We start from the raw sequence: 20,461 nt of genomic DNA on the forward strand, positions 1-20,461 counted from the left end.
ATGACAACACTGAAATCAGTGCAGATAATATATTACTTAAAGATAAAACAAATGAATTAGCATTACATTATCAGCAATTCCAATCTGAAAAACACAGCAAGACCACTAATATTTAAACACGCATTTTATTTTGTTTGGCATTTGTGAAAGCTCATTTAGAAGATTACTTGTAATAAGTAATCTTGTTCTGATTATTTTTCTTTAAAATCCAAACATATATTTTGAAAAGCCGTCAGGACACATTTTCCAGGAAAGAAGACTACATATATGTCCGGGAAAAATCTCACTAATGGTGTTATACCGAATTTTTGCTCCGATTACAACAGGTATAGCCCTGATATCTGGTGGCGGGTTTGGATATTTTTCCAAGACCCAGAGACGAAGAAACATCGTCACACAAATGCAATGTGTGACGTTGCTAATGTAATTCACACAAAGCAATTTTCTGTTTCCTTTCTATTTTTTTCACTAAATATTTCTCTTCTTATTGTATACATATATGTGGTTAAAGCATTGCACTAAAAGATAACTACAAAATTTAATAAAGCGTAAACTATAAATTTGTCAGAAACAAAAAATATATATGCTACATGTTTTTTTTCTCATGAGAATTCATCAACTTTATACGAATGAAACTGTAAAACTTGTCGTTTAGAATATACAAGACGCCATTGAGCCCAAAAAAGTGTTCTATTAAATATTTTTAAAATAATCTATGTTCAAAATTCACTATTCCTACGTTTCAGCATAGAAAGATGAATAAACATTAAATTATATTTGAAATATTCCAGATATGGTATCTTGATTAAGAAATGTCACACCTAGGATCAGACAAAAATGTTTGAGCTCGAGTAGTGGACATCATTAACCATTATAAAATTATACAGTAACTCTGTAGAACTGATGTTTTAGATGCTTCTGCGTGACCGGATTTGTCCAGGTCACTGGGTCTATGTCGATCACTGGGTTTGTCCGGATCACTGGACCTGTGTGGATCACCGAGTCTGTCCGGGTCATTGGGTCTATCTGAATCACCGGGTCATTTGGTCTATCTAGATCACTAGGTCTGTCCAGGTCACTGGGTCTATCAGAATCACTGGGTTTGACCGTGTCACTGGACCCATCTGAATCATCAGAAGGTCCGGGTCACTGAGTCTACCTGAACTTCTGGATCTGTCCGCGTCACTGGGTCTATCTGGATCACTGGTTTGGGGATCACTGGAAGGATGGGGATCGCTGGTTCTGTTTCGGCTCTCGTTCTCACCTGGTCAAACCGGATCTGAGAAGAGACACCCAGAGCCGGATGACTCTGATAAAATACGTAACTTATGTGACCCGGTGATCCATGATACGTTACGTCACTGTTTGACCATATTCATTACGTAAACAGATTCAGTTTTGATGTGCTGAAAATGAGCTTTCAAACCTTAAATGGTATTTTTCTGATCATTTATCTTTTTCCCCTTGGTGTTAATTCTTTTCACGCTTTACATTACATAAACTTTGTGATATAAATTACGACTTACCTGTAGAATCGATCCCCGTCCTTCCAGCTGGTAGGTCCTTTCCCTTCACACGATAACTGTGGAGTCATTGACATATTGTAGACATGGTTTCTTCTTGCAACCTCTTCAAGGGCATATCCAAACACTCGTACTGCTTTCGAGAGCTCATTGGTTAAATTGTCGGTGTTAGTATCAAAATGAACTCCTGGTTATGAAAGAAAAAGAGTCTAAGTAAGGTACGCAGACGGTAATGCAGTTTATACAATATTGTTAACTTACATATATATAAAGGAAATAAAAGAAAAATGTCCAAAGATGAGATATACGGAAGGTTGATTGAGTTATATCCGACTGATTTTCAAAGTATGTTTATACCATAAGCCACAACAGTTGTATTCTATCAGGACACCAATATTATGAACTATCGTCCAACATTCCTTTTTCCATTACAACAAACTAACTTGGAGCACAGACATAGAAATTCGAATACAATCCTCCCTGCAGGTTTCTATAGACCAGTAAAGGAGATGAAGTAGTCATAAGTTTAACAATTCAAATGGGCAGGAATCTATTGCGCCAGTATAAAGACTTTTTGATGGAAGTATCAGGAAAGGGAATAACACTCTTAACTGTCTTCTGTTTCATGTCATGATAGAACCGGAGGCTGTGTGTGTAAGCTTTGCCAGAATGAATCCGTACGTGATTCTTGTTTGCTTCATACAAACGAAGGATATCTTTCCGATAGATTGGGCTCATGATGGATTCCTGGAAATAGGAAGCATTTACCCTTTATTTCTCATTCATTATTATTATTATTATTATTATTATTATTATTATTATTATTATTATTATTATTATTATTATTATTATTATTATTATTATTATTGCCTAGCTTATGTATTTCCAATCTCCCTCGAAACCATATACGAATAGAGTGAAAATCAGAAGTAACAATGGAAACTTTCTCTACACTTGTGGTAAAACTCGGTAGCCAGAAGTATCACGGTATGTAATTCTCGAATATTACCATTACGCATACGATATGTAAATGTGGCATAATCTAATCCGACAATCATCTTCCATTTTGACTATCTCCCCGACTGTTTTCTGTACAGTTTCCGGTAGTGTTTCTTTTGTTCAGCAATGTGGCGTGAGAGAAGGTTGTGAGCTCAGCCATTATGTTAGAACTGCAGACTAAAATGGCTACGAATAGCGTGGCTAACAGTAAACTGTCAGATTTAATTCTAGGCCACGTCACTTGGGATTGGAAGCTCTCGCGTTGCGACCTGCCACATAAACCAAATTCCACGAAGCACCTCACACGATGCTTTTACTAGTTCTCTAGAACGGAACCCTTTTATTCGCGAAAGTTTCTGCATGAGAACAAATTTGTAAATAAAAGGAAATTAAATCTTAAAGTTTTACGTTCCAAGCTTATGCCGGCTAGGCTAAAGGAGATGGTGATGATGAGAAATGAATGAAATGGTGAAATGAAGAAAGATGGGAGGAAACAGGAGAACCCCCAGAAAACCCACGCACACGGTGTTTGTCCACCACAAAGCTCACTTGGCGCTAGCTGTGATCGAACCAAGGACCCTATGCACTATGGCCGCGGTGCTAGTACTGAGCACCGCGGCCTCCAGGGAGCCCATATGTGCTCGCCTGGTCATGATAGCTTTAGTTGTGATCACTCTGATTGTTAATATTTACCCGGCACTGTTTCATTATTCTCGTGCACCAATTTAAAAAAATGCACAAAAACGTTCAAGATATGCCCTTTTTAATGACGGTTCAGTTTTAGTGACATTTCTTAAGCAACTACATGCCACTACATTACATTACCTGCAAAGCAGCACATCATACTAATAAGGAAGCTAGAAACATAGTTATGACATAACTACACAGGTAAAAGTTGCGTTGCCAAACTGATTGGACATAAACCGATCAATCTTCTGCATATCAGTCGATATATCTCAATGAGATGAATAAAGTGATTTACAGTGAGTACAAATTCTCATGTTTTGTTTTATGAGAAAATAAAAAAAATAGTAATCCTAAAAAAAATTAGTACTGTACTACAGAGTGTCCCAAAAGAAAGGCAACCCAAACTTTGATCGAGAATATTTTTTGAAGTAAAAATGATAGAAACATGATTTTTGTCGCAAAAGCTAGCGTTGTCTATGGAGATATTTTGAAAATCAAAGCAATGAGACAAATCGTAACATTGAGCTTTAGTAATTGGTTAAATAACCAGAAGTATATACTTTTTTTTAAAAAAAAATGCAAATTGCTTATAATCAATTGTGAGGAACGAAAAAGAGAATTAATTGTGGTAATTCTTAATGGAGATGTTTAGTACGCATCAATATTTAATGGATGGTACAAAAACTGCATGCTGTTTTTGCAGCGTTGACAGTTGTAAAGGCTATTTTTACGTAATTACAAAAAAAATCATTTTTAAAATAAAATAACACATTCTGGAAACAATGTTGCAGTAAAAATAATACCATAGGTGTAACTCATCCTCGCACATAGGGCCGCGGTGGCTCAGTGGTAGAGTATTCGCCTCTGAGTAAATGGGGTCACGGGTTCAAACCCTGCTCCCGCCAAGTGTACTTTGTGGTGAACAAACACCGTCTGCGTGGGTTTTCTCGGGGTTCTCCCGTTTCCTCCTACTTTCTTCATTCCACCATTTCATTAATTTCTCATCATTACCGTCTCCTTTAGCTTAGCCGGCATGACCGTGGGACGTAAAACTCAAAAAATTCATTTCTTTTTTCATCCTTGCACATATTGGATCATGTGATTTACCAATAAAATAATAAATTTACCCCTTCCTCTATATTTTTATTCGCATTCATTTTTGATCGCTTTTGTTCAATGGTCGCATATGTTTAGTAAAAAACGTTATTGATTGAAAATTTCTTTTTTAAAAAAATATAATCTAAATCTGACAAATGCAACCACTTAGACCCAGTCGTTTGTAATTCCCGAATGTAAATTTATAATATACAAGCCGGCTCTCACAATCAGAGGCGAGAGAAAGAGAAGAGGTCTAGCAAAAACGGGAAGTAAATGAGGTAGGTAGAAGGGATTAAAACCAGTCTTGGTAGTATTCAATTAACGATGAATTCATGAGTAGCGCATATGTAAAACCATCAACTACATCTCGTTTGCCTGTCAACACTGCCTTTTTTTAAAACTAGGTTTGCTGCTTTCTCCTAGCTCTGTGTGAGAGGTTTTACTGGAGAATTTGAGGAACAAGCTGTGACGTCTACTTGGAAATGACTGACTTATTTTATATCAGTGTATGGTACTGTACACTGATTATTTTCGTATTATATCAATGTATATTACAGTTTCGGCAATATGTCATGGCCTTTATCAGGTACACCAAATGATGTATCTGATAAAGGCAATTATGCAGGGTGCGACAGTGGATCGGGTGATTTTAGAAAACATTATTACGAGAAAATAATGAAATTTATTTGGATGTAACAAGTTGGAATACAAATTAGACATGAAATCATTTAGACATTTGTGAGTTTAAGTCACCGAACAGAAAACAGTGTGGCACAAAGTAAAAAAAAAAAAAAAGTAATGTTTCACCGAGAACGTAACTGCTTAAAAATGACATTTTGCAGATGACCACCATTCCACCGTACACATTCAGTAACCGTCTTACTAAGGTCACTGATTACGCTTTGCAGTATATCTAAAGGAATTCTCAGAACTTCTTCGCGAATGCGACGTTTCAGTTCTGAAATTCACACACACACACACAAGAAAACTGGATCTTTGAAAAATAAATCATTGTAACAATTTTATTTTGTGGCGCAATACTGCTTTATTATTATTATTATTATTATTATTATTATTATTATTATTATTATTATTATTATTATTATTATTATTATTATTATTATTATTATTATTATTATTACTATTATTATTATTATTATTATTTATGTAACATTGCTTTCTGCACGGTGATTTAAATTCACAAATAAATAAATGCTTTTATGTCTAGTTTGTATTCCAACTTGTTTCACTCAAATAAATTTCATCATTCTCTCGTAACAACGTTTTTTAAAATCACCCGATTACTGCCAAAACTGTAACACATGTTACTAATATAAGTATTTTCTTTGGTCAGGTATTACTTTTATGTACATTTTATAAAGTTCCAATGCTTTAATGAACATTATTCTCTTTAAAAATAAATATTTTAATTACTGTAATATTTTCCATAAGTAGAAGCTTTGCTTTGTATTTACTTAAACACAAACAAACTATTTGCTGAGCAAAACAATATATTCACTTTAAAAACTACATACGTGTTACAGTTTCGCCAACTAACATTTTGGCTTCATCAGACACTATTTTAATTACTATTTCGTGATCTCTCGTTTTTAATTATGAGGGTAATTCCAAAAGTAAGTTTTTTTTTTTTTTTATAGAAATACAAAGGTTTGCTGCGTCATCTCCCCATGCTGGTGCATGGTTAAATGCGTTACCTTCTCCCCAATTAGGTCTTCACATGTCTAATGAAACCTTTCGAATCGCAGTAGCCCTAAGACTAGGTTCAGCTGTTTGTGAGCCACATCGCTGTCCAGCTTGCGGGGATCAAGTTACCCAACGCGGCCTGCATGGCCTCTAATGCATGAAGAGCATAGGCAGAAACACCAGACATTCATCTGTTAATGACATCATTTTTCGAGCCCTCACGACGGCAGGAATTCCTTCGATTCGTGAACCGTCAGGCTGTTGTCGTTCCGATGGTAAACGACCTGATGGCATGACATTAATACCTTGGATGAGAGGCAAATCTCTAGTATGGGATTTTACATGTTCGGACACATTCGCCCATTCAAGCCTGCCGTTGACCGTTGTGAATGCTGGAGAAGTTGCTAGACGTAGAGAGGCAGAAAAGGAAAGGAAATACAATAATCTCCTCGATAAATTTATATTTGCTCCAATAGCTATCGAGACCAGTGGAGCATGGGGTTCTAGAAGCCTTGATTTTATCAGAGAGGTAGGCAGACGCATATCTATCGTTTCTGGAGATGTTCGTTCAGCATCCTTCTTATTCCAACGTATATCCATTGCGGTCCAACGTGGCAACGTTTCGTCAGTTCTTGGTACGTTGCCACCTGGAAAGGAACTGGAGGAGGTGTTTCTTCTCTAGTGCAACAGAAACAAGCGAACAATAGAATAATAAAAATAATATATCAACAGTCTGCAACAATAAAGAAGTAATAATGGTTATAACAATGATAAAAAATTAAAAAAGGCACGTTTATTTTCAATAATGTGTACATTATGTGTACATCGGCTTCTATATTTATCTACTGTATTTTTCTACATAATTACCATTTCGGTAGATGCATTTTTGATTGATCGATTGTTTTTTTTTAAGTTTAGCGTCCCTTTCAGCAGCGAGGCTATATAAGACATTGACCTACTGATTAACGTGGAATCCGAACCACATGAGCTCCCACCGGGAATCGAACCCGGGTCTCCCACGCCAAAAGCGCGTACGCTAACCACATAGACACGAAGGAACTCTAGATGCATTTTTGTAGGCGCTGGAGCAGTTTTTGTATGACCGTGTCGTACCAGTTCGTCACCATGAGTTCCAGGAAGCATTACCTCATCTTTTACCTCGTCATTGTTCCTGAAGCATGTTTCGAATAAACGTTCTTTCAACTTAGGAAACAGGTGGTGGTCACTGGCTGTCAAGTTCTGACTATAGGATGGTTGGGTGATGATGCACCATCCAAAATGTCGCAGATTTCCCGCTTTTTTCTTTGTCTGGAATTTCAGTATGACCAGCTGCAAACTCTCTACACAACTTGCGGACGTTTTTCATGCGTAACTCCCCGTACATTTCAGTAAATTGGTGATGAATTTCAATCGGTTTCACGACTTTTGCGTTGAGAAACCGAATGACTGCGCGTGAACTTCGCACTTAGCGCTCGCACCAAGCGGGAACTTCATTACAAACAGCTACCAAGACAAGATTATTCCAGCAAGTGGGTGCAGAATTCGTCTTTCTTGAGACAGAGGGGCGTATCTAATTTCTTTTCAACTTCTCAAGGAAACAAGTTTAAAGATTTTTATAACAATTTATTTTATCGCGTTCTGTTAAAATTTAATTTGATTTCGTAAATTATATACCGGTACCTGAAACGAAGGAAATCAAACTAAATTTTACCAAAAGACGATAGAAGAAATGAGAAGAGGTTTAAACTTGCTTCCTGGGAAAGTTAAGAAAATGAGATACGTCCTTTTGTCTTGAGAGGGACGAATTCTTTGGGAATGAGGGAAACAACAAGCACAATAGTGTTACCAAATAGAAACAAACAGATTTTCTGCTTTCTCAGCGTTTTTGAGACCTTACTTCTGGGATTACCCTCGTTCTCTCGTTTAGAAGTATCCTCTGTAAAACGTTTGGCGTTAATGTCACTAAATCTTGCGTTTAATATAGGTTTATGCTCCTTCTTCAATGTTAGTCCTTACTTTGATTGGTTAAACACGCACCTAAAATGATCAACTATTGAGGACAGGATATAAGATGATGTGGTTAAGAAGTTCTCAACTCCAAACCGTAGATAATTGTTAGTTTATCGCGCGCTAAATCCACTCGTTAGTACATAAGTTAATTTGAGAAAGAGAGCATATGCTTCTTGACCAGCGCTTCTCAACTCCTGTGTCGTGACACATTGGTATGTCGCGAGATTTTAAGTTTGATATTTTCTTAATTTCTGATGGTAATATTTCCTTCTGATATTCTGGCGAAGTTTATTTTATGTTAATGTGTTTGTATTCAAGAGTCTTACTTAATTTGTTTGTGAGATTTGTATCTCATGATCATTCCATAATAAAAAATGTATTGTATGTATTTTTATATGTTTGCTTTTTTTGCATTTAGGAAATCACATGTAGAGGTGTGGCGAAAGTTTAAACTATTTTGGTGTGCCCCAAAGGAAAATAGTTGAGAAACGCTGTTCTAGACAAATTGTGAGATTAACGAAATAACCTCCAAGTTACGAAAAAGTAAGCAAGTTGATAAACGAAATATAACTCATACTTATTAGATTTAGAACGCCCCCTTTGTAGCCAAGTTGGGTGCTATTTTTTTCCACGTGATACCAAAATCAATTCCTAATGGGAGTGCTTGGCTCAAATCCGAATCCGAATTTCGTATCCAATTTTACATAATACTGACTGTTTTGCGTATCCCTGGTGTTGAAATGGACATTAAATTAATCAATCAAGCAATTAGATTTAGAACGAATATAATGGAACAAGACAGTCAGAAGAAAATACACGTAAGAGTAGACACTTCTTTAAGGCCTACCTAAATCTATATAAATTCTTTCTGTAAGTGTCCAGCTCACTAAACATGAATATGTGTTACATGTATTTCTGTGTATGTTATATAGGAGGTAGAGAGAGAGACAGGGCGTGAGAATAAAGTGGAAGGGGGAGTAGAGTCAAGACGGAAACCAACATACATTAATGTTTGCCATGGATTTCCTGAAAGCTCAAATGACTTAACTCGACATCAAACATAAATGCCTTCCGCCTTCTGTGCTATACATATAGCATGAATAGAAGCCAAACGCAGACCGGGAATTCTGTTAAGCCGACACGGCGCTTACCTTCGACTGAATTAAATTACTGATATATGCTCTCTGTAATCCCCTCTGAGTTTGTTTTTACGGTTTCCATTACCCTCTCACCTGAATCTGAAGTTCCAAATCCACCCTGAGACAAAGGGAGGATTTTAATGTTTTACTGATACCATACTGAATTTTGGTCGTTAATACTCTAAGCGATCAATACACTGAACATAACTGCTAAGGCTGCCCTATTCAATGTGACGTGTCATAAGAGAAAATAAACCTGAATCGCTACCACTTACCTAGCATTCCAATGGGGAATTCCTCCGGGGCTTCTTTTGAGCTACCAACAACACTTTGGGTCGCAATCCATAGATAATTGGTTCCTGCAAGCAGACAAGAGTTTATTGTTAGCCGGTCCTTACAAGAGACAAAAGGAACTTTAAAAAGCTTTATTATTATTTTATTTGTGAGGCTGATATTGATTTAAAACACGAAATGTTTTATGACCAAGCCTCTATGAAGGAAGATGTGTGTGTATATATAGTTTGCTATATTATAGTGTGGGAATCGACCGTCGTAAATGATGTATCCAGAGGAAGCAGAGAGTTAGAATAGCTTTTCGGAATAGATAGTCATGCTATGCATATCTTCAGAAATGTCTATTAACTTTTATTTGTGTAGACAACTTTGGTTTTGCGAGTAATTTTTTCCTTGTGTTAAGAATACTCGTCAATTCACCGGAAACCTGTACTTATTTATTTTAAACTTGCGAAATTTAAATAATAATTTTGCAATTACTCTGAATAATAGATTAATATTTAAGCTCTAGTATATTTTCTGGTCTAAATTTGAGTTCCATTCCAGTCCTCTCCGTTGGTTTTGCGGTTCCCACGTATTTGTTGCACGGGGTCCTGGGTTTGATTTCCAATGGGAGATCTTTGAAATTTAAAAGTACGAGGAAGTATCAAAAATTTCATGCAGTCACCTAGAAGAAATCTACTCTGGAGAACTCTAACATCATGATGGCATTAGTCCTTCACTACGTAATCACCGTGCCTACCAACACATTTTGCACGCGGATCTTTACTTTCCGTAAGCCCGTTTTGTAAAAATTTTGCAGTTTGACTTTCAAACAACAGTTCAACCTCAGAAATTATATCATCCCTAGTGTCAAAATAGCGTCCTCTGATTGAACACTTTAACCTGTAAAGGACCTAACTATAAAATGCATGTCCAAGGGGATTCTAGTTCGTTACCTTCTAGGTGATTGCACGAACTTTTTGGTAACCCTTGTATTACAGTGGTCCCGATTTCATGTTAAAGTATAGATCCACATTTGATATAGCCTCGGTGCTGAAAGGAACGCTAACATGCAATTTAACAATCAACTGACTAAAGGTCGATTTGAGTCGAAGGCCAATGTTTGCTGTTGATCTATCATAGAAAGGCGAGGAAAGTGCTACTCAAATTACAAGGTTTCGAAGTCAGATCTAGGACATTAGAAATGACAGTGGTAGAATGAAATGTGCTGATCAAATATCACTCAACAGAAAGACATTTGGCCATCTAAAGAGCTCTTCCGCCTTTAACTATAACACTAAGAATTTTAGTTTAGCTTATTATCTTAAACTTACGAGTACTATTAAAAAAAACACACAGTTTTATGTGTTCATCATCAAAGCTCACGTCGTTACAATTTACTTTGCAGATTATTTCTTTACAATGAAAAATAATGTCGTAAACACAATTTCATCATAAAAATCAAACTGTACAAATTATTCTAATGTAAGTATATTGTAAGGATCCCTACATCATGACAGAAGCTCATGCCAATATTCTTATTATTCGAATATGAACCTAGGATCCCAACAGAATGTACACTCGAATCAAAACAACATATACAAGTTGAAAGAGATAAATTAGCAGCCATCAGGAAAAAAGTACAGAATAACCTGGAACAGGCATATAACAGACAAAAGCAGTTTTATTACAGACGCCATAGACAGACAACTTATAATCCAGGGGACCTTGTTTTAGTATATTACCCTACAAGAAAGATTGGTTTACCGGAACACTTTACCATTCACTACGAAGGGCCATCTCGAATTGTGGAGAAGCTTAATTCAAATTTATATCGAGTCGAATTACCACCTAAATTCAAGCACAGAATTCAAGAAATTGCGGTGGACCGCTTGAAGCCATTCTACGTGGACCAAACTGAGGGAACACAAAATTAGGAAGATAGAGGCACAAATACAAGAAGAGGAATATAACAAGTTTCAGAGTACTTACCGAAAACAGAAGATTGACTAATAACAGAAGAAAAAAAGATGCACTGGCAAAAAAACGCACTTCTTTATTTCAATTATAAGCTGTTTCTCATTCTGTTATTTAACTTCGCTATATCAGTATTTCCGTTCATATAGCAAATTGCAAACTCAACATTTTTTTCTCCTTTTTTTAGTCTCAAAAGTCATTAATCCTTGCAAGGTCGAAATACAATGCTTTCTTGTTTCCAACATCGCTTCTTTAATACGAAGTACATGAATGCTTATTACGTCATTTTTTCTCCTTATACAGGATGTTCATAAAGTCAGGCTCTTGACAACATTATACAGAGTGACCAAAAATTCAAATTCTCTATTTTTTCTTTTTAAAAGAAAAGTTTCCACATTCTAAAACCAATTATTTTCCTTTCATTAGTTCTAATAATAATTAATTTGTGCCTCATCTTTCATAAGTCCCGTTACAAAACAAAACTTAACCAGTCAGCGCCTACTAGTACTGAAGTGTGATTTAACCGATATAGACTACAAATACCGGATGTGACATAATCATAGAGACCAACCATTAATGAACTGATATATATTTATTAATCACAGTGATGACACTTCTACCCACTCTGAGGGAAATGATAGTGACTGCTTTGATCCTGCTTAGACGGGACAGAACTATAGTGTTATTACCACTACATATATATATATATATATATATATATATATATATATATATATATATATATATATATATATATATATATATATATATATATGTCACAACAAGTTTTTTTCATAGTGATTTTCCTGTGTATCATAGTGTTTATAGTGTTTTATAGTGTCTATACAGTGTCTCCAAATGTATCAGTGCTGTGGTTCAAATAACTTTCATTAATAACAATTATGTATTTTTCTCAAAAATAATCTTGCAGATTATTTTTTTTTTTTCAGTGTGGGAGGTGTAAGGATCCCCACATCATAACAGAAGCTCATGCCAATACAACACGTGTTATTGATTGTAAACAGTGTAGCAGACAAGAAGCCGACACGAAAGACACCGAGGGAAGCCGAAAGAAGACGGACCTTACGAAAGGACCCGAAGGGGACAAATAAAAGCCCAACCACTGAGGGACCTGGCATCAGTCGACCAACTGATCTACTAACCAACACCTGCTCCGAGGTCGCATTGGATTAGGGGTACACCTTTCCTTAACTCGAGATCGCATTGGACTAGGGACCCTCACTACAATCAAGCCTCACGAAGCTGCCTTGGGCTGAAGGGGCTTTCCTTCAAGACTCACCAACAACCTTGCAGGTGCCTTGGAGACTGCTTTGAAAGAAGGCACCGTGCAAAACACCAATCTCCCTTCATCTGGTTAATAAGAAGAAAGACACTATTTACTTTTTGTAATCAAAGACATTGTACTTAGCAATTTTATAATAAATTGGTGAAGGGGAAAAGACTAACCCGGACCGTTATTTAGTCTCTACCTATAAAACCATTGCAATATCATGTTTCCAATTGTGACAAATCTATTCAAGTAGTGCTTTGAATTATAAAACACATATCTATTTACAATAACTCCCATAAGTCGAAGCGAAACATCGAAACAGATCGTGATACAATTTTATACTTCAAATGAAAGCATGGTAAAGTTTCATGATTCAATTACGGCGCTGAAATTCTGTTTTAAAATCAGTTTGATTATCTGATTTTCGTTTTGAATTATGAAGCTCCGTTGTGTGTGAGCCATTAAATTTTATCGTGTTTAGAAATTTTTAATTATTCTCTGTTTTGGGTTATGAAACATATTTTGTTTTCGGGGGCACAGTGGCTCAGTGGTAGAGTGGTAATCTCTGATACGTGGAGCCCCTGGTTCGATCCCCTGCCAAGAAATTTAGTGGTGGACAACATTGTGTCCATGGGTTTTCTCAGGATACTCCCGTTCAGGCCGGTATCCACGGGGTGTATAAGGGGAGGGCCCCCCTAAATTTTTGTTGTCCCCCTAAAATTTTCACGGTAGCCTTGGAAATGAACTATAATATGGTGATGAACTATTATATTATTGGATCGCCCCCTCCTATATTTTTGGGTTGACTACCGGCCTGCTCCCGTTTCCTCCCACTTTCTTATTCCACCATTTCTTCCATTATCATTCTCTTGATTTAATTATCGTCTCCTTTAGCCTAAAGAAAGAGGGTCGTTAAACTGAAATATTTCATTTCACTTTCATGTTTTGTTTTGAAGTTGGAAGTTATATCAAGCTTCATTTCGATGTATGAAGCTCTACAATGTTTCTGTATGAATTGTTAAGATAACTGAGAATATAAGGGATGCTTAATTATTTAATAACCCTTTCCAAGACAAAGGTTATGGGCCTGTGAGCGTGGAATTGCAGCCCAAACCAGGTTTTGAACTATACAAGCTCTTACCAAAGGTTGAACCCAAGTCCACACCAAAGATAGAAAAGCTAATAAATTAAGTACGAATTAATTGATTGCTTTTTACTGGCAGATTACTGAAGACGTCAGCACAAGGCTATTTTTTTTTTTACAAAGTACAATGTAACAAATTCCTTAGTTATTTAATATTAATCGTCATTGCATCATTTCTACTCCATATTGTATATACATATTGTTTGTATGAGAACGAAGATCCTTAGTATTATTTTCGTCTGAGAGTAAAATTGGTGTATCGTAAATGGATAATAAACATAGATTTGTAGACAAGCATTGTATACTGTAGTTTCCATATTTATATTGATTTCCGGTGGTTTATTGAACTGCAGTTCCGTGCGTTGGTTATTGTGGTTCTGGTAAATCTCCTCTCGTGCATTATTGGATTAATTGATGGTATTCGTTTGTAAAAAAAATCCTTTTATACAAATATTTTTTGTATGAAAGGAATTTTTAACCCGGAATCTAGTGACCAATTGATCCGAACAAATTGGTGTGATTCAAAGTCAACCAAACATCGCCATGTACATAGTTGCTTGTTATGAGGCAATAAGGTAATTGTACCTAGGATAATTATATCTCTCTTTGTTCTCACTAAATCTAGCATTGTTTCTCTTGTTGTATGTGTGTATATGTGTGTGTGTGTTTGTCAGAACAATAACTAACTAACTAACACTATGGCCTATGGAATCTGGAGGTTCAATGCCGCATTCACAAAAGGTGTCCATTGACTTCTATCCTTTGCCAACTGGATCCAGTTTCTACTTTGTATTCCTAGCTCTGCGAGATCCGTCTTAATGTTGTCCTCCCATCTGCGCCTAGGTCTTCCTAATGTTCGTTTTCCGAGTGGGCTTCCAGTCAAGACTTTGAAAGCGTTTCTACTTCCTTCTATCCTAGCTACATGATCTACCCACCTAAGCCTCCTAGACCTGTTGATCCTAACAATGATTGATAAACCGTATAAATTATGTAGTTCCTTGTTGCGAAGTTTCCGCCATTCTCCATTCCCGTTCCTCTTGGGTCCGAATATTCGTCTCAGAATTTTGTTCTCAAATACTTTCAGTCTATCTTCTTCTCTCAGAGTAAGCGATCATGTTTCGCAACCATACAGAACAACAGTGTAATGTACCATTACAGTTGAGAGCAATGGCAATACGTTTTCTCACCCTGTACCTAGTGAAATTTTTTTCTTAATTCGATTTCGGTTTAATTACACGATTTATTTATCCTCTTTACTTCAAATGAATGTAATGAATCGAAAGGTCTCATTAGGAATCATATGTTCACTGATTAACATATTTATTTATATTTTGATTAATTGTAAATCCCATTTTCGCATATACAAGTTGAATAGTTACAAGGTTTACCATTCTGACGTCATACCGAAATATAGTTCCGCCATTGGATATAAATTTTCTTAATTTCAGACCAATGTAGAATTTGGCCAGGTAACTAAACTTTCCCTCACCCCCTCTCATTAGTCCATAGTCACTCTCAGATCCGGTTATATCTGGATTTCACCAATTTCTATTTGCTTTGTAATTTCCGCGGCTGAAACATTTCGCCCTGATTGGAGGAATCCTCCTATCCCTGTCGTTTTCGGCGCAATGTTATCATTCTTACCCAAAACATCTCAGTAGGTGCAACTTGTGCCTTTTCCCTGCCACATATTTTCTGGGAAGGGCTTGGATTTCGAGTGAAAAACAAGGTAAAAGTTAGATTACATTTTATAATAAACGCTATATGATTATATAAGAGCCTGTAAACCTACATTGTCGTTGAGTGAACGGTAAAACCAAGGAGAAATAGGAACCAGTTCATCAGACGCCATATTGCTCGTCATCCGATCAAACTTGTAGTCAGTTTAGTTTCAGTACGAAATCGTCGAGAAGGCCAGTTCTGTAGTTATAAATTGGTTTGGTGACAGTAACAGCGAATTCAGTTTTAGTGACAGTTAGGGATTAGGTGAAATACGACCTGGTTGAGTACATATACTATAGTGTATACTGAGAATGTGATTTTTTTTCAGTAATTGCATGTACTTCGTTGGTTTCGTAGTGTGATACTAACCATCAAAATGACAGCTTAATCTAACAAAAGGGCTCCTATTCATTTTCCGAATTGAACCAGTTCTAGCGGAGGAATGGGTTAGTTATTGTTTGTTTTAGGGCCTTTTCCCCTCTCAGGGGAAAGGTCCCTCAATAAACCTTGTTAAGGTGCCCCCAGGGCTTGAAACTCTAGTAAACATGTTTTAAATAATTGTCCAGGTCAATTGGACCTAGGGTTACTCTTCTCATTTTGTCCCCCTAAAGTTCAATAGAGCCAACTTTATATACCGACAAGTTTGTTTGAAGGTACTTGTCTTTAACATGCCTATAATGAATGGTGCTTGTTTAGTTAGTATTTATGTGTAGGACTTATAGTGGTGTATGTAGTTAGTAGTTCTGTGTGAATGCGTGATTTTACTGCGAGGACAGTGTGTTTAACATGCGTTAATTTAGTACCATTTGTCTAACTGGAAGTATACTAAACAAGAGTAAATATTATAGTTCTGATTAATAAGTGTAAGGGTATATTTTAGTAAACAGTAAATTAGGTCTCTGCTGCAGCGCCATCATGTTCGTATTCGGTAATCAATTGTTTGTTGACATTACGCCATTGCATGAGTTAGCAATCTAGGTTGTTTGATTTTAGCCCCTTATTCTCAAATTACATCTCGTGGACATGCTTTTCGGTTCATATGAGTGTACGTTTCAATGAAATAGCATGAGATCTCGTAGTTTTGAAAATTACAGCTTGCTACCTCAATTAGAAACCGAAATATCCACTGAAACCAAGAATGCCTATTTTCTTAATAGAAGTAAGCCTACATGATGTTACTGTTTGTTTCGAAATGCAATATTAAATTCTCTTTTCCCGTTGCTGTAGAGATATTCCATTGTTGCTTTAGTTCTATCAGCAAATCAGAAATAAAATAATCATTGACAATTTAACTTTCAGTGAATGCACGTATGATTTTTTTTTCAAAACTGCGAAGTAAATATAATTTGGTGTTTCGGAACAAAGAGTCCGTGGTTCGATGAATGTTATCGTGTAGCAGTTTAAGCGTGACGGATTGTGATAATTATAGATTTATTAGTGCATAATGTAATATGTGTATGGCCTGCGTGTAAATGTATGTAATAGGGTGTCTGTAAAATATTACTTCGCGTGGAAATGAGTAAATAATGTTTAAATGTAATGATATAGTAATAATACGATTATGATATAAAATATGAATGAGATGATAAGACACCTGTACTTAAATGGGTAGGCCCAGTGTATATTATATATTGAGAATATGAATATGTTTACTGAAAATCTCTCGCGTTTTGACTTCTACACCAATGCATTCATTTAACCGAGTTTGCTATTGAATAGTAATGTGTAGTTGGGAATTATATGTTACTTCACATTTAAATATCTCATATTAACAGCTCCGGTTTTTAAGAATTTCATCAGATAGGGTAGCATCATGTAGGAATTACTTTTGAAGGTTTACAGAAATGATAATTAACAAGAATGACTGCTAAATCCTGGGATCATCGGAAAGTACAGGTTTGGTCAGTTGTACTTTTAACATTCATTGACTCTCCGAGATCTTTTTCTTCGTTGATTACCTTATTTACTGTGCAGTGTTCATATAGCTAATGGATCGGATAGGGCTATCCAATTAAATTAACCGCTACTAAATTAATATCTAGGTCCATTGCGTACCCGAACGTCGACCCCTAGTCCCCTTAAGTATTTCCATTTCTTTTCTTAAGTTTAATTAGATGATGATGGAAATTAACGACGTCCCAGACCTTGGCATGTCTGCGCAGGGTAGCCATCGGTGATGTTTCGTCACTGAAATCACCGATCCAAAATTCAGTTTATTTATTTTTTTATTTTTATGGCAAATTACTCGTTAGGGATATCTTAGCTATTACTCTAGTTTTATTAATATTCTGGATTTCTTAGTTTTCTGAGAGGTCGGATGATTTTTTTTTGAAATTCCCAAAATTAAGAATCTACACTAACCTTCCGGTATGGCCGGGATCTTCAATGGCGTTGACCGGATACGGTGAGTGGTGGGATTTCCCTAAAGCCTTTGTCTTTCCGAAAATCCCATTGAGAGCACAGACTCGTCTCGTTGTTTAAGATATTTGTTTTCGGCTATTTATTTGGTAAGCCGAACCCCTTTTGGCATAAAAGAAAATATTTGGTTATAGTATGTTGTATACGTAAATTCGACCACTTATCTTTCGTAGTTGTAGTGTTCTGTCTCCTCTCTTTTTACCTATCCTCCTTCTACTCCTTCTCTAAAGGAGTATTTTTTTAACCTTCCCCCCCGGTTTTGAAACTCATGAAAGTATACAATGTTCATATCACCTATTTCGATCGTATGTACTAACTGAGACATAGAGGGATACAATTCGTGGAGATATTTCCCGGTATTTCAGAACAACTCAGGACCATTTCCACGATACTCAACCCACCATGGGAGGGACTGACGAGAGGGTACACTACGATTTCAGATTCCCAGAAACTTGATTATTGTTCATTGATCGTACAAACTACACCCACTGATTACTGACTTCTGGTTTCTTTCTATTGATTGGTTATATGGTGTGTATGTATTAGTAGTTTGGGCCCACTAATTTGAAATAATGTTGATTTTTTTCTTTTTCTGTATATACATTTATACATATGCTTACATAGTTTGAAAAATTACGTGCCTGTTCTATTTGTTGTATTTCCACTTCTTGCGTCAACTTATTAAATAATATCAACCATTTCTCTATACGCGGATCTTAGTAAATTGAATTTTTATCGATTATCGGATTTATATATACATTTCAATGTTGCAACCTTATTAAAAGAAAAAGAATTTTTGTTAGTCAGGGTTTTTTGTTTGTTTTGAGCCAAGGAAATGTGAATACTTGTTAAATATGAAAAGGTTATGTAGAAAATTAAGTGTCGACGAAATACTAAGATTGCTATTAGAATAAAATTTATTATATTAAGTAATATATATATATATATATATATATATATATATATATATATATATATATATATATATATATATATGAGCGAATATGTGTGTAAAGGGCTCGGTATTTACCCTGGTTGTTTTAGGTTGCCATAGATTTTTGACACCCGATACTGACCAACTAGTTGTGATTGTAGAGTATTACCGCGTAATTTGTAATAAATAACACCTTACGGATTTGTTATTAATGTTTGTAACTATTAAATTTTAATACTATGTTAAATGTTACATGTAAATAGAACAAGTAATAGGACGTAAAACTAACCCTAATCCGTATCCAAAGTTATTTTTGTGAAACTATAACGAAATCAGTGAATTACGAAACAGTGTGCCCCAAATCCTTCCCCTACGACTAGAACATAACTATTTGTCAGTCGCCAGTTCAGTGACTCGAATCTCTTGACTCCACGATATAAACCAGAAATAAAATTCAGTGATCTTAATTTGAACTGAATTTGATTAATAATTTTGTAATTTAAATACAGGACCTAGGATAGGTCCAGAGACTAGCTCCATTGAAATATCGTATAGTAGAATGGAAATATGTTCCCAATGTTTGGGGACTGGATTCGATATTCTTAAATCTCAAGAAATGTTGAATTTTCAAACTAAGTGCGTCAAGTGACGAAATGAAAAATATATATAATGTGAAGCAACTATTTTGTCTGTAGTTAAGAAAAACGACTAACTACTCTCATGGACGCCAATCATAGTGCATAAAGAGAGTTGATAAAGGAGTTATTATCGATGTGAGAAAAGGATTCATAAAATTGTCGAAATTTCCCCTCTTGGGATAGAGACTATAAAAATGCTACCAAAGTTTTTTTAATGATTAACCAATTATATTTTTTTCTCTTTCCTCTTTCGCATTGATATGTATTAGTTCGTACTGAATCTTAAATATGTTCAATGTTGATCCTTGTTTTTTTTCTTTTCTTCGTCTTTCGTTCTGTCGATTTTTTTGTTTCGTAACGTAGTCCAACTTTTAATGTATCTGTAAAAAAAGGTGTTATTCGATATTGTTGATAAGTAACAAATTTCTATGCATGTCTATAAAGCATATTATTATTACTATTATTATTTTCTTTTCATGTATCGAAATTTCTCCTGTGCTGTCAAATTAAATTTTCTTGGAATGTAATAAATGTCTATAGAAATGTAGTTAGGTTAGTTTAATTCAGCTAAATCCAACCTGAAATATACATTGTCCTGTATGAATGTGAGTGTAAGTGAAATGTAGGTTTAGTATTAAGTGCACCAATTCTTTTGACATACATGTGTGACTTACTGTAATTCATGGTAGTTGATAATTAAAGTCGTTGAAAAGTTAATACTAACTCAAGTTGGCTCTATAAAGAAAGCAAAAAAGGACGGAAATAGCCTGAACGAATGATCATCATGGGAGAGCTTCGAAAGTCAAAATCTTCGACAAATATGTGTGTTGCTTTAATTTTTTTTGTTCTTCTCTGTGGTCAGTTATAACATGCCGTTAACTTTATCATTTATACTTTAAAT

The 20,461-nt window shown here is 35.7% G+C and overlaps 1 protein-coding gene across 2 annotated transcripts in view; it reads right to left on the reverse strand.

The window, feature by feature from the left end:
* Positions 1-20,461, reverse strand: part of LOC145680415 (glutamate receptor ionotropic, NMDA 2B-like) — an 868,333-nt gene that overhangs the window by 370,173 nt on the left and 477,699 nt on the right. For both annotated transcript variants that reach the window (XM_081750925.1, XM_081750926.1), the window contains exons 5-6: positions 9,436-9,519; positions 1,527-1,710 (exon numbers count right to left, since the gene is read on the reverse strand). In XM_081750925.1, coding sequence (XP_081607051.1) covers positions 1,527-1,710; positions 9,436-9,519 — 268 coding nt within the window. The remainder of the gene's footprint in view (positions 1-1,526; positions 1,711-9,435; positions 9,520-20,461) is intronic.

Source organism: Thermobia domestica, chromosome 3 (assembly GCF_964235325.1).
Source record: "Thermobia domestica chromosome 3, izTheDome1.hap1.1, whole genome shotgun sequence".
In the NCBI taxonomy this organism is placed as follows: domain Eukaryota; kingdom Metazoa; phylum Arthropoda; class Insecta; order Zygentoma; family Lepismatidae; genus Thermobia; species Thermobia domestica.